The sequence below is a fragment of the Cebidichthys violaceus genome, unplaced genomic scaffold, assembly GCF_023349555.1.
Source record: "Cebidichthys violaceus isolate CVI_PGR_0920_01 unplaced genomic scaffold, fCebVio1.0.p SCAF_20, whole genome shotgun sequence".
In the NCBI taxonomy this organism is placed as follows: Eukaryota; Metazoa; Chordata; class Actinopteri; order Perciformes; family Stichaeidae; genus Cebidichthys; species Cebidichthys violaceus.
Genome location: NW_027176373.1, coordinates 5079574 through 5093353, shown reverse-complemented (window position 1 = coordinate 5093353; position 13780 = coordinate 5079574). Strand labels below are relative to the sequence as shown.

The window sequence follows — 13780 nt, the reverse complement described above, 5'->3', positions numbered from 1 at the left end:
TAAACTTATTTTCATGGGAATGTGAGCAGCTGATTTGATTGACCCAGTAATGCAGTGTTCAACTTAATCCACACTTTGTGCTCTCAGGGCCCCCTACTGTCAGATCCACATACTGCAGGTTGTTACCATCTTGGTGCCAATTATATGCTAACTACTCCAATCATACTGTAACATTAATTCCATAAAATATTAGTAGTACAATTAGTTATGGTATTTCAAATAACCAGGGGGAAGCTTTTTAGAGGAATTTGTTTTATCCTAAAAATATCCATAGTCAAAAATATAGACATTGTTATAAATTCAAGTGCATATCTTGTTGAATAAACTAAAATTGATTTGCCAAAACTGTAGGTTCATGTCCCTGCATTTATAAACACCAGAAGACAATTCATAAGAAAATACTATTTATTATATATGTGTTCTAAAGAGAACAAATCCTGTTAGAGGAGATGATCTGGGTTCTCCCATCAACACATACAAAACATGACAAATCAACATGCAAACATTTAAAATTAATCCAACAGATGACATTCTCAGAGAGTTAACATGGCATCACTTTGAACATTGATTCATATTAAGGGTTTGTTAAGTACAAATTCAAATAAAAAAATGTCAGTGAAATGTTTGATGCTACAATATTACCACAATTTTCTTGGTTGTGATCATTTTTTTACAAAATCATATTGAGAAGTTGTAGTTTTAAAAATATTTTTTACATGTAAAAGTTTTCAACCCACCGGAGAAAAGCAACCCTAAAACAATCATATATGTATGAAATATGACCATGAAATGAACAGACCGACCACCAACAACTTGTATAAAATGTATATCTAAAAACAATGTAACTAATTCAAGAGCTTCCTAACGGCTGCAGCATTCTGTAGACGTAAGAACAGTTATTCAGTTCATCAACAGTGTGAAAAGAGCAACCTGTAGTTATAATAAAGCTATGAATACAAGAAGAGGAGTGGTTCAGGTAAACTGTTTAAATTTGTCACTATAGTTAGTAATATTGCTCAGTCTTGAAAGACGTGTACCATAAAATATGTTTTGGTCACAGTAAAGCTTCCCAGTTGTAATCTCAATTCTGTGGCTTACCAATGTCCACAGTAACATTCACATAAAGAGGCTGCCTCTCGAGCAACATAGTCTCATATGAGCAGCTGTTCAGTCCGTCCTTTTTCCAAACCAGAGGTGTTCGTCCTAACAACTTCATCCTAAAAAAAAATCAATGAAGAGATTACATTTTCAGCCCAAATCAGGATCACATTTAATTGACCAATGATAATGTGCTGAGACAAGCACATTATCCCCTCGTCTGCATTTACTCACCTGTCTTTGTTTATTTCGTTGCCGCTGTCCCGTTTGTGAAACACCATGGTGTAGCGAGCGACCTCAGCGGGCGGCCGCACAATCTTCATTTTCTGCAGCTCAACCCTGCAGACAGCAGACCCACATGTGAATTAATGAAGGAGAGTACTACATCTGCTCCAGATGTGATCTTTTTTCTTCTTCTCTTGTTTCTGTCTCACCTGATGCGAAGATCGTCATCTTCTCCGCCCCAACCCCAGTAAGTGTTTGAGAATCCATTCACTTGATAAAACTGGTCTTTGGTCATAGCCGTGACTCCTCCAAAGTAGCCTTTGTAACGCAGCCTGAGAGAGGAAGAATACGAAGAAACATTACAGTTCTTTGTTTGGATTTTATATCCGAGCTTTCAAGATAACATCAGGCCTGAGGAGCTCGCCATCCGTTAACATTGTGTAGTTTATTCACATGGGTAATATAAAGTTTGACTGCTGACTCGTGACTTAAAGTAAATTACTCTTAATCATATACTTACTTGTATCCCGTGGCGTTCCTGCCGACCACCAGGTGTTTGGGCTGCTTGTCACAGACGTATAAATTGTGATCATTTTCAGGAACCAGGTCCACATCGTGGAAGATAAAGCAATCCCAACTGTAGTCCTTCAGTGCTTCCAAATACCCGACATTGAGTAACTTGGCACGGTTAAAAGTTGCATCACCAGCCTTTAAAAGAACAGAAAACACAATAAAAGTTGACTATCTGCTGTTGAACAGTTTAAAGTTCAGTGTAGATGTCTGTATCTGATGCGTCATTATGCTTTATCAAAAAGAAGATTAAGATTAAAGTAGGAGGGTCGGAGTGTAGAGTCAACTACAGAACAACCGCAGCTCAGAAAGTGATTTAATGCTACTTGTGTAGGCCAGTTATTAAATAAAATATACTTATTAAAATATACTTATATGAAAGAGTTTAATGTGCTTTATGCTGATTGATTTTTACAAATAACCCCCATGAACGCCATAGACCGCCTCAGGATGGCACCAGAAGATCACATAGGAACCAAAACATTGTAAAGTATTTCATACAAGACAGAGAATAAACTACTCTGGATAAATATGTGTGTGTATGTATATATATATATATATATATATATATATATATGTATATACATATACATATATATATATATATATATATGTATATATATATATATATATATATATGTATATATATATATATGTATATATATATGTATATACATATATATATATACATATATATTGATGTGATATGAGACTAGATATCATCTTTGATTTTGGATATCCTAATATAGCATAAGTGTTGTCTTTTCCTTGTTTTAAAGGATGCATTACAGTCAAGTGATGTAATTTTCTGAACTTACCAGACTGTTCTAGCTGTTTAATTAAACCTACAATATCATCGCAATATCGATGTTGAAGTATTTGGTATAAAATATTGTGATATTTGATTTTCTCAATGTGGCCCAGCCCTTAGCCGTACACTCATAGCTAAACACGGCTTTCAAAGTATAAACTAATCATTTAACCAGTGCTGACTCACTGATGATTTGCATGTCTCTCTTTATAGACGTCTGCCTTACTAACAATGATCCTTTTTTTCTTGGAGTACTGAGAACATTATTTGGTTGCAGATGATTTGCCTTTGGCATCATAAAATGTTTTGCTTCACTAGTTGCTTCGTTTTCAGCAGCAGTGTTTCTGTGCATGACTGAACATGAGTGGTTGCTTTCATGAAGTCTTTGAGTCTACAAGTTTCTACAAGATGGAAACTGCTGGCTGAAACACATTTCAATTATTTAGAGGAAAACAATTGATCAAGTAGCCAGTTGTTTAGTTTTCCTTGCAAGTTCTGTGTTTTACCTGTTTAACATTTTGTCATTTAAAAAAAATAATATAACGTGATACATTTTATTCATCATATTTCCTCACATTTCTTCCTCTAAAGTTGGGTGCAGTTGCAACACATTGGTCATAATAACGGTCTCTATTTTCAATTGAAAGGTCGTGAACAGGGACTGACATATATTAGTTGATAAACAATTATGCCAATTTTTACTTTTTGTTTGAGAAAGTCAGAGGAATTTGTTACAGTTGTGAGCTTGCATTACAACTACTTCAACTAAGTAATAATACTAATAACAAATATATAAAAAATAATGTGTACAACCTCAGTGCAGTTCCCCGATATCATAAATCAATACTCTCAGATCTATCAGCATTAAACCTGGATGGGTTTTAAAACTAGGTGACAGAAAACTGTGCTGGTGTGGAGCCTGTTTACCTGCTGGATGACATATATGGCGTAGTGTAGCTGCTGCCTCTGCAGAAAGGGGTGCAGGTGGTTCAAGAGGTAGAGGAGGTGTCTCTCTCTGCTGCGATGAGGGATGAGCACCGCCACGCTCTGCCTCGCCGTGCAGTCTGAGGGCTCGTACTCGCCTTCAGTCACGTCTTTGTTTTTACTCTCCACGTCCTTCAGCGTCAGAGAGGATTCAAAGGACAGCTTCACAGCTCCCTCTGTGGAGGTTAGCAAATTCAAACACAAATCTGAGTCTCTGGGGTTATACCGTTATAGGTGATTCATATTGCATTTAATCGATTTATCTTGTAGCCTCTACAAATTATATTACTTATGGAAAACACATCAGCTATATCAAACATAATACGTACGTAGCAATGGTGACTCCTGAGGGCATTCGACTTTTGTTGGTGGAGTTTTTAATCGACTGGGTGCCGCTGTCCAAGTGTTGGGTTTCTCCACCAGACTGTCGGCTTTGACAAGAGTTTGTGGCGCGGCTGAGAAAACCTGACCGGATTTCACTGTTTCGCCTGAAAAGGTTGCGATCCATGCCAGCACCGACAGCGAAACGAAGAGCAGGAGAAAATATTTGCCCCTCCGCAAAGTCTTGCACACAGGCAAGTAGAAGCCCATAGCTGTGTGACTGCACTGATGTGGAACAGTAAAGGTAGCAAACTGTAGATGCTGGAGGTTCTAGTTTAGGATATTTCTTCTGTGCAGGACATTTAGGCAAGAATACCAACAGCCACAGTTTCACTAACCAGTCATCCCATGGCGATGAAACATGATGCCGAAGTAAACAGTGAATCAAATATATGATCACTGTGAATTAAGGAAAAAGTTATTGGTGAAAATCCATTGCTGAACCCTCAAAATCCAGTTTCAGGAGGTGAGGCTTCTCCTACAACTGTTGATTGATAGTGAGAGACATGAAGTTACTGTCATGAATAGTCCTGTGTGTGTCACAATCACTCTGTTACTAACACATGATATCATGTAAAGCTGCACCCTGAAAAGGCAGATTCTAGTTTGAAAGAGATATCACCATTACTTTTCATGTTATCTTAGAAAACAAATAAAGAAAAAGTGTTCAGGTTCCTTATTTTTCCCATTTAATCTGTTACACACCACTAAATGGTAACTTAATGCTATTTACCTGTCTTTTGTCTTTTCCCCTTGACAACGTTTAGTATTACATTGCAGAGTCTCACTTTTCTCCTCACTTGAACATGTTAATATATCAAATATCCAACGAGTTTTAATTATTGATTAATCTCTCGATTAATTAATTGACAGATCGATGAATCATTGTTCAATCTAAAGAATGCCAGATAACATGTTGACCTCGTCTATTCACTTGTTTTGTCTAACCGGTAGCTCAAAAGCAATATATTCAGTTTACAGTGATACAACTAAATTAAATTGTAGGCCATGAATTTCAACACTAACTATAACAAATACAACAACATGAATGGAGAGACAGGAATGCGGATGTTACGCTGTAGAGCGTTGCTAAACAAACACTAGCTCTGAGAAACATACCGTTATTCATATAAAGCTCCGTCGTCTCCACATTAACGTTACGGTCCGTGATTTTTTTTTAACAGTAAAAGCTCAAATATATTCCGCAACCTGCAGCTGCGCAAAGGTGAGCTCTCTGAGCAGAGTTAGCGTAGCTGCTGTTTGCTAGCCGACGAATGCGGATGTTACTGTAAAGTGCTGTAAAAGTTAACGGTGCAGAGCTTGAACACGCCTTGTTGTTTCAGTTACTGCTGATGTAACGCTACAGATAACGGTTACTGGTTTGGTTGACGCATCTTACCTTTAACACGAGCTCACATTATTCCATGTTACAACCCAGCAGTGTGTCAAGTCAATATAAGTACACTATACTTCTGCTGGGTGTATTTCATACTAAAAGCTTGAAAGCTGAAAATTCATATACGTATTGATACAAATTTATAAAGTTTTCAGTAAAAAGCAATGTATTCAGCAATGTATTCGGCAGATACCTCAAGATATCGGTGTGTTTTATTATGCTACTGAAACAAGATTCACACACAGCATTTTGAAGGCAGCATCAACAAAAAAGGAAGTCATTGCTGTCTTTTAGGTTGCTTGATGCATAATATCCATGCATGTTTTGTATGGACACTTCCGTTAAGTGGTTTTCAAAGTAAAAGCTCGTCACTCCTGATGACAATTGTTTTAGTTTTTCTTTGATTTACATGCTATTTTTCAACTTTTGTTTAATAATATATATATATATATATATATATATATATATATATATATATATATATATATATATATATATATATATATATAAATCGATCCATGCTACTTTGCAACTGCATAGCTATTTCATTTTAATATTACTATTTGAAGCACAAATAAAACCATGTATATGACTTCAGCCATTTGTAAATGATATGGATAAATTATACAAGCTCCTCTTGTGCCCAGGACTACGACTGTGACAAACTTTCCCTTCATGCAATACCCATCCTGCAGATCAAACACAGACAACAGCTGGTCTCTCTGCTGCACTGGCTTTGAGGATAAATGTCTTGTCCTCCTGCCAACAGAGGAGGTGGTTGTCCAGCTGCTCCTCAGCCTGTTTCAGGTCTATGACACTGGATGTCTCAGCATGTCATCCTCCCCTTGAGCGATGTGGGAGGTCCTGCAGTCCTCAAACGCCTTTTTGCATACTTTTTATTGTGTGTAAATAGTAAAACAGAAACAGTGGGATGCATTTTCAGTATCTTACTATTAATTGCTGTTGTTTGGACCTGTTAACATTATATCACTCTGTATTGAGTTTATTTGATTATTAGTATCTTGTCTTGCATGTAGTGGATTTTACCACAGAATTTTCTTGATGAATATTTCCTTGGGTGCAAATCCTAGGGTAGCATTGTCAAGCTATAAATGAGTCACACTCATATATTTAACCATACAAGTTCCCAAAGACCTTAGGGAATATAAAGTATTTCACTTCTCAGCTCACATTACAGGAGCCTTCACTTGGTAATTATGTGAAAAATAAGCACTCAAATCCTTTTCTTACAATAAGTAAAAGTGAAAATATACAAAACAAGTAAAAGTAATGTTTAAAATTAGAACTTAATTTATAAATCAAAATATACTTAACATATACAGAATGGTCCCTTTCATATTGTTTTACAAAATATGTATGTTATTTTATTGTTATATTATTACTTCATAGGCCAAGAGTCTTTTCTACTCAGGACAGCTTATAGTAACTGATTTCTGAGTGGATCAAAATAAACAGTGCCTTCCCCAAGCCGCTCCTCCCTCTTCTCTATACCTCCTCCAAACTGTGAGGCCATGACTGTGAGGTGTAGTCCTATTGCGAGAATGACATTAACATGTGAGATAGGCCTGTACTGTTTGCAGTTGTCAGAGACTTGTGATAATTTCAAGCAGCGAATGTTCTTTGAGAGACCAAAATGTCCCATCGACCTCTATCAGCATGTTCATTGTTTTGTTTTGATCAGATATATTTCTTTTATTCAGATCTATATTTCTGAGAGAATTTGAGTTATTTATAAAAGCATATTGGTTGTTATCCTAGATCAGGGGTGTCAAACTCATTTTCACTCTGGGTCACATCAGCATCATGGTTGCCCTCAAAGGGCCGGTTGTAACTGTAAGACTGTATAAATGTAACTTCTCCTAACATATTGTTAAATAACCGTCTTTGCATTTGATTATTGTTTATTCAAGTGTAACAATATTGTACATGCAGTTATATAAATGTAAAATTATGTTTAAGCACATTTCTGTTATTATAACATGAATCATTTTAATTTAGGGTTAAAAAACCCACATTACTCTATCAAAGATCAAACTTTTAAAGAAAATAACAAAGACAAATATCATCAAGCACAAGTTATTACATTAACTTTGTTCAAAGCTAATTTTGTCACCTCTCTGCATTAAAAATGTCCCTCCCCGCCATCGTCCCGTGCATGGGAGCGACACCCAAGAGCTCCTCACTGACGGTCAGGTCTGCCTTCAGCCTCCTATAAACATTGATAGATGCGCTGTATCCGTGTATCCTCTGTATCTTCAGCTAGCTGTGTTGTTAGATTGTCTGCTAGTTCCTGAACTCGGTCTGCAATGGTGTTTCTTCACAAACTGATGTTTTTGAAAGTCTGTGTCGCAGCACACCTGCTCACATACCTTATAGCATACAGCTATATTCTGCTGCGATTGCAGTCTGCCTTTTAATTCTTGGACAATTTTATGTTTTTCTTGGAGGCTAAATTTAGCTCCGTGTTTGGTGTCAAAATGCCGATGTAAATTGTATTCCTTCATCACAGACACTGCCTCATAGCACAGAAGACAGACCGTTTTTCTCCTTGAAGCACAAACATGTATTTGCTTTCCCATCTTTCTTTGAATTTTCTTCCCTCTGCATCAATTTGTCTCTTCGTGGACATTTTGGGATTATTTGTCGATCATTTTCAACTCAATCGCTTGTTGGAAAACCACTTTACGGGCTGATGCCTCTTGTCCACCTGTTGTGATAGTTTTAATGTCAGCACACAGACAACATGCTATCTCATAATTTTGACTTTATATCTCATAATTTCGACCAGGGGGATATTTTTATTTTTATTTTTACTTTTAATTTATTTTTTTTATTAAAAAAACAAAAAAAATTAAATTAAATTTTTTTTTTGCTGGCGGATTTGCGGGCCACATAAAATGATGTGGCGGGCTGGATCCAGCCCGCGGGCCATATGTTTGACACCCCTGTCCTCGATCGTGGTTATACTTCAAACTAATTCAAGTACTTTCAGTTGTGTGAGCTGTAATACAACATTTGTAATTTTTAAACATTAGAAAGAATGCAGAAAGGAGACTTTGTCTGGAGGGAAACCGAGAAATACAGAATATCTCAAATAAATCCCAAATGATAGATTATGAAAGAGTCTAAATCGGAATAGGGACACGTTTGATGTTGTGGTTTAGTCTGACTGTGATGACAGCAGTGATGTTTCTTTTATTAAACCAAACAAATATGTCTAATTTGTATCACACTTTGTTCTACCCAAATACACCCTGAATAAGGCGGCATGGATTTGGCAATGTCGACGGACTTTACATCCGTTTCTTTTGTTGTCTTGTCATTGACCACAATAGAAGTATGGAACGTTGTGTCGACATCCTGTAATTGTGTATTTACAGTGTGACTCATACATCCTCCTGTCTCGCTTAAAGAGCCTGGTCAAATATTGGCACACCAGGCATGTCTTTGTGCTGACCATTCAGTGTTGTCTTGTAAGTGTATTTAAGATGTTAAGTGGACAGACAGACAGACAGACAGACAGACAGACAGACAGACAGACTAAAAGTTCACTAAAGCAAATAAGATATAAAGTCTCCAAAGAAAAAAACAACAACTTAAAGATTTAATGCCATGTTTTTTAATAGTACAAAATTGTTGTTATTAGCTTAGTGTACATCAGGGTTATGCTGAAAATAATAAGAGTCACAGGATTCAGGTATACTACAGAATATTATTATGACTGGTCATCTTTCAGACAAATTGTTAAGAACACGGGAAGATGAAAAGGTCTACATGTAAATGCATTTCAAAATAAAGTCCCAAAACCCACCGCATAATGGGTTAGATGAAGCTGATGTTTTTACACATATGCTATCACATCAGAGAGCTCCTCCTCGACTCCTCAAAGCTCAAGGACAGAGTAACTGTTCCACTGCCAAAGCTCACCCTTGGCTTGTGCTTTCCTGAAGTCGCGTCGCAGTCATTGCCGTTGGTCTTGAGGCTGATGGATGAGGACGGAGTCGAGGCAGAAGATCCACCAATGCTGCCAGACTTTTTTCTCGCAGCTGTATTATGTTTCAGCGTAGCTTTTGCAGCCACTTTAAAAGCGTGGGCTGCAGTGCTGCATCGGACTTCCTCGATGGTGTTCCTGAAGGGTTTGAAGAGGATGATGTAGACCTTGTTGAAGAAGATACAGGCCAGCATCCCAAAGCTGGATGCCAGTATAGCAATGACCTCCACAGCTGAAACAAACTTGCCATAAGTACTAAAGTACGCAGGGATAAAAGAGATCCAAACAATAAAGAATATGAGCATGCTGAAGGTGATAAACTTGGCCTCTGTAAAGTTTTCTGGAAGTTTCCGTGACTTGAATGCAAAAAAGAAACATATAGCTGCTAGGAGGCATGTGTAGCCAATAAGAAACCCAAGAGCCATCACAGATCCCTCATTGCAGGTGATAAAAATGATCTCATCAATGTCGTGATTCTTGTAGCTGGAAGGAGGGGCATTGTAAAGCCATACCACACATATCATGACTTGAACAAATGTGCACAGAAACACCAACAGAAACTGCAGGTTTAATCCCCACCATTTACGATGGAGACTTGTAGGGATCTTGGCTTCAAATACCAGAAGTACTCTGTTAGTTTTCACAAGGATGCAAGATATACAGAGAACAAAACTGATCCCAAAGGCAGGTTGCCGTAAACGGCACGTCCAATCCTGTGGCTCTCCGATGAAGACGAGGGAGCTTGAGAAGCAACAGATTAGTGAGAACAGGAGAACGTAGGACAGTTCTCGGTTTGTGGCCTTCACTATTGGGGTGTTGCGGAATCTGACAAAGACTCCCATCACAAAGGCTGTCAAGAGCACACCCAGTACTGCACATATAGCCAGAGCTATCCCGAATGGTTCTGTCCAGGAGAGAAACTCGATTTCCTTCAGGAAGCAGAATGTGTGATTCCCATTTGACCAAGAGTTATATGGACACTTGATGCAAACACTGGCATCTGTATAGATAAAAAAAAGAATAATAATCTGTGTTATAAGCACAACACTAGCCAGGTGTAACATTAGTGGATATGAGATTGTGAATGTTTGGCATCTCAATACCTTTATGATTACTGTACTCTCCATCTGAGCACTCAGTGCATTCAAAGCAGCATGTGGGCATACTGTCAATAATCCCTTTTCTTGTTCCAGGTTCACAGTCCTCACTGCAATTAGAGAATGGCACCTACAGGATGCAAACAGACAGAAAAGTTGCATGAGAAAAAGCAAATGTAATTGGTGTAAGGTTTTTTATTAAAAGGAGAATAGTGAGATGGAAAAGCGTGAACTATTTTAGAAGCATTTTATACTTTTCCTATGAAGTCAACACGAGAGAAAACCAACAAGAAATCAGGAGCAAGATGAGTAGTCTTTTGTTTTCGCTTAATTTATTAATGATTGAATGCATTAATATTATTATTATTGTTGTTTTTTGTTGTTACATGATAATAATAATAATAATAGTAAAAAGAAAAATCCAAAGGATTGTAAAAGGATTAAGAAAAAATCAGGTCCCCATTTCCCAATATCAGCTTAAAGCTGCACTAATCAATTTTTATGAACAATTGGTCAAATGAATATGTGGAATGTGAAAAGCAGTAATGTAGTAGTGACAAACCTAAGATAATTATCAGCCAACTCTGCCATTCCCCTCAGCTCTACAAAGTGTTTTAACATCTTTCATTTCATTGTTTTGGTTTTTATATCCCTCACACTTACTGTTTGGTTCACTCTCACTGCTCTTATCGACTTGTCTCCAGCACTTGTAAAGCCACTGAATGCTTCCTGCCCAGACAGCTAATGTTAGTGACTAGCAAATGATATGAGCAAGTATTTGCTAACATGTTTGCCATAACATGTTCAAGAGGTATCAATGTTGTATCTATAGTGAGTTCTGTCGCTCACAAGTGGACAAAAAAATCCAGTTGCTGCAGCTTTAAGTGACCCTGCAGCAATTGTAACAATGTGCAAAGGTGTCAATGTTTCCCTTGTTTTTCATGCCAGGAAAAGGAAAATACACCAAATAACAGGGGGGGGGGGACAATACATTAATGTGTACATCCTCTACAAAACAGTTAGACTGACCTCAGAACTGTATCCATTCCACAAAATCTTTGTCTTGTCAATGAACAGTTTGGCTCCTCTCTTGAAGTGCACGTTGTAGTATCCGACCTCCTCAAACACCACAGAGCCGTCCTCAGCAGACCTGTGCCAGTTTATAATGGTGTAGTTTGCTGCCAGGTCTGCGTTCTCGTCAAAGTGCATCTTTTCCCCCATGCTGTTGGTGTAGTTCAAATGTCTGAGCTGCTTCAGGGCCTGCGAGGTAGAACCACACATTTAGATGCTTCAAACATGGCTAAAGGTATATGATTTGGTAAAGAATTGCTTTGGTTTGGGGTTAATGTTTAACATCTTACCTGCCATGCTTCCATTTTCTTTATATCTGCACAGGAATTGTTGGCAAAGAGTCCATGTCCAGGTGTGCAGGTGAGTATGTCCTGCAGGGCCTGTGCAATGGAATAAACTGCAACATACACGTTATAGGAGATACGAAGGTGTGTGTAGTCCAGGTACGGGGTCTCAACGCTTGTGATGTCTTCCTCACCAGTACAACAAGGCCTGAAACTTGTGCTGCCATTCTCACTTTCTTGCTGTCTCAGGCTGTCTTCCAGATAACAGTTGAAGGTTTCCTCCCAAAACTCCCTGACAAATTCATTATGACTGTCTCTTTTTGGTTGCACTTTCTGTAAGAACTCTCTTAAACCAGGAATATTCCCTGCCTTTAGAACAAAGCCAATAGTCCCTGCTACAACACCAAGATACTCTGGTTTAGCTATAAGAGAGGAGCTAGCCCACGCTTCACTGGCTAACCAGATACGATCTGTGATGTTTCTCCTCACCATCTCTTTGATTAAAGGCTCGATATCTGGGCCGCTGGCAAACACCACGATGACTTTAGCTGTGGAGTTTTCAATCCTGTCAGCCAGCGCTTGGATTTCATGATCCTCAAAATATTGAGAAATAAGTTCATTTAGGTGAATGCAGATGTCTCGCTCCTCCATCTCCTTCTCAAACTTTTCAATCCCTGGGCGTCCATAGTCGTCATCTGAGGCCACGGCAATGACCCAGTTCCACTCGAAGTACTCAATGATGTCTGCCATGGCTGTGGCCTGGTACTCATCTGTAGGAATGGTTCTCATGAAGGACTTGTACTGATTCTTGTTGCTCAGTAGGCGACTAGAAGACGCATAGCTGATCTGAAACGGTAAAGATTTCAGGTAATTTGGTTGCCATTGTGCCCTGTTTGATTATCATTATTTAACAAAGATTTTGTCATTTTGTTGATAAAATACATCATCCAGGATGCATTACAGTTCCTGTAAAATGTATAATCCACTGCAAGTAAACTGTATGTTTGCATAATATTCAGGATACAGTGTTGCCTTGTGACCAGTAATCAGTTACTCACCTGAGGAATATAAAAAAGACCCAGTAGGTTTGCGACAGCTGTGGAGACTGCGGATCCAGCTGCTCCTACTACTGCAATGGTTGCTGGGATGTGATCAGTGCAGTTGCAAAATTCATCTAAATTCAGGGAGTCAATCTTATTTTGGGCCACAAAACTAAGCGTTGCTTCCAGGGCTTTTGACACCGTGTTGCATGTGTCAAAGATCCTGTAGCCGAGAGTGATGTTGGGCAGCAGAGTACTGCTGTTGTTAATCTCATCAATCGCAAAAATCATGGCCTGCAGCCAACGAAAACCACGGAAATTGAACCTGTAAGAGCAAACAAGGCATGGATTTAGACAAGTTGAGCACACTCATTCAGTCAAATAAAATGTAAACCGGTCTCAAAAAAATGTTACCTGACACACTGTGTGGACTCGGGCCGAGCTGCGAGGTCTTGGTCTTTGGATGCAACTCCAAAGTGTATGGGGAAAAGACCCCCGAGCAAAATATCACCAGTCATCTGTGCTCTCTGATGGGGCCCATAGGTTGAAATCACATAACTGGACCCCAACACTATCAGGTAATACAAAACTAATCTCATCTTTCTTTTTTTTCTAATGCGTACGATTATGCTCTACAACTCCCCAGAGTGAAGGTACTTCTCAGTATTATCTTCTCCCATCAATCTGCCTGCTGCACTGTTTTGTGTTATTCATGTTTGCACTGATGAGATTGTCTGACTGTAGAGAAAAGGGAAAAACATATCATGCTTTTTTTAGTCAAATGGGCTACAGTCTGATATTCAATATATTT

The 13780-nt window shown here is 38.4% G+C and overlaps 2 protein-coding genes across 3 annotated transcripts; both read right to left on the bottom strand.

Moving 5' to 3' along the window:
* Positions 1–387: 387 nt before the first annotated feature.
* On the bottom strand, positions 388–5569 carry b4galt4 (UDP-Gal:betaGlcNAc beta 1,4- galactosyltransferase, polypeptide 4). Of its 2 annotated transcripts, none has more exons than XM_068715785.1 (7): positions 5469–5569; positions 4018–4553; positions 3632–3864; positions 1844–2031; positions 1533–1655; positions 1333–1437; positions 388–1217 (listed from the first exon to the last, which is right to left on the bottom strand). In XM_068715785.1, the coding sequence occupies exons 2-7, from the start codon at positions 4277–4279 to the stop codon at positions 1082–1084; spliced, it is 1047 nt and encodes a 348-aa protein (XP_068571886.1). In that variant the 5' UTR covers positions 4280–4553; positions 5469–5569; the 3' UTR covers positions 388–1081. The 2 variants fall into 2 exon arrangements, with proteins under 2 accessions (XP_068571886.1, XP_068571885.1); XM_068715784.1 differs by lacking the exon at positions 5469–5569 and adding an exon at positions 5189–5409.
* A 3772-nt stretch (positions 5570–9341) lies between these two features.
* On the bottom strand, positions 9342–13568 carry casr (calcium-sensing receptor). The gene is made up of 6 exons (XM_068716533.1): positions 13384–13568; positions 12988–13294; positions 11936–12775; positions 11604–11834; positions 10581–10704; positions 9342–10477 (listed from the first exon to the last, which is right to left on the bottom strand). The coding sequence occupies exons 1-6, from the start codon at positions 13566–13568 to the stop codon at positions 9342–9344; spliced, it is 2823 nt and encodes a 940-aa protein (XP_068572634.1).
* Positions 13569–13780: the final 212 nt, after the last annotated feature.

What these genes read in the sequence shown, in the direction of transcription:
- b4galt4 (XM_068715785.1), bottom strand. Translation starts at nt 4,279, where the DNA reads ATGGGCTTCTACTTGCCTGTGTGCAAGACTTTGCGGAGGGGCAAATAT. An exon ending in CCATATATGTCATCCAGCAG is followed by an intron (nt 2,032 to 3,631) that starts GTAAACAGGCTC and finishes GTTCTTTTAAAG; the next exon opens with GCTGGTGATGCAACTTTTAA. An exon ending in AGGAACGCCACGGGATACAA is followed by an intron (nt 1,656 to 1,843) that starts GTAAGTATATGA and finishes TTCCTCTCTCAG; the next exon opens with GCTGCGTTACAAAGGCTACT.
- casr (XM_068716533.1), bottom strand. Translation starts at nt 13,568, where the DNA reads ATGAGATTAGTTTTGTATTACCTGATAGTGTTGGGGTCCAGTTATGTG. An exon ending in AGAAAATGGAAGCATGGCAG is followed by an intron (nt 11,835 to 11,935) that starts GTAAGATGTTAA and finishes TCTACCTCGCAG; the next exon opens with GCCCTGAAGCAGCTCAGACA. An exon ending in GGAATGGATACAGTTCTGAG is followed by an intron (nt 10,705 to 11,603) that starts GTCAGTCTAACT and finishes TGCATCCTGTAG; the next exon opens with GTGCCATTCTCTAATTGCAG.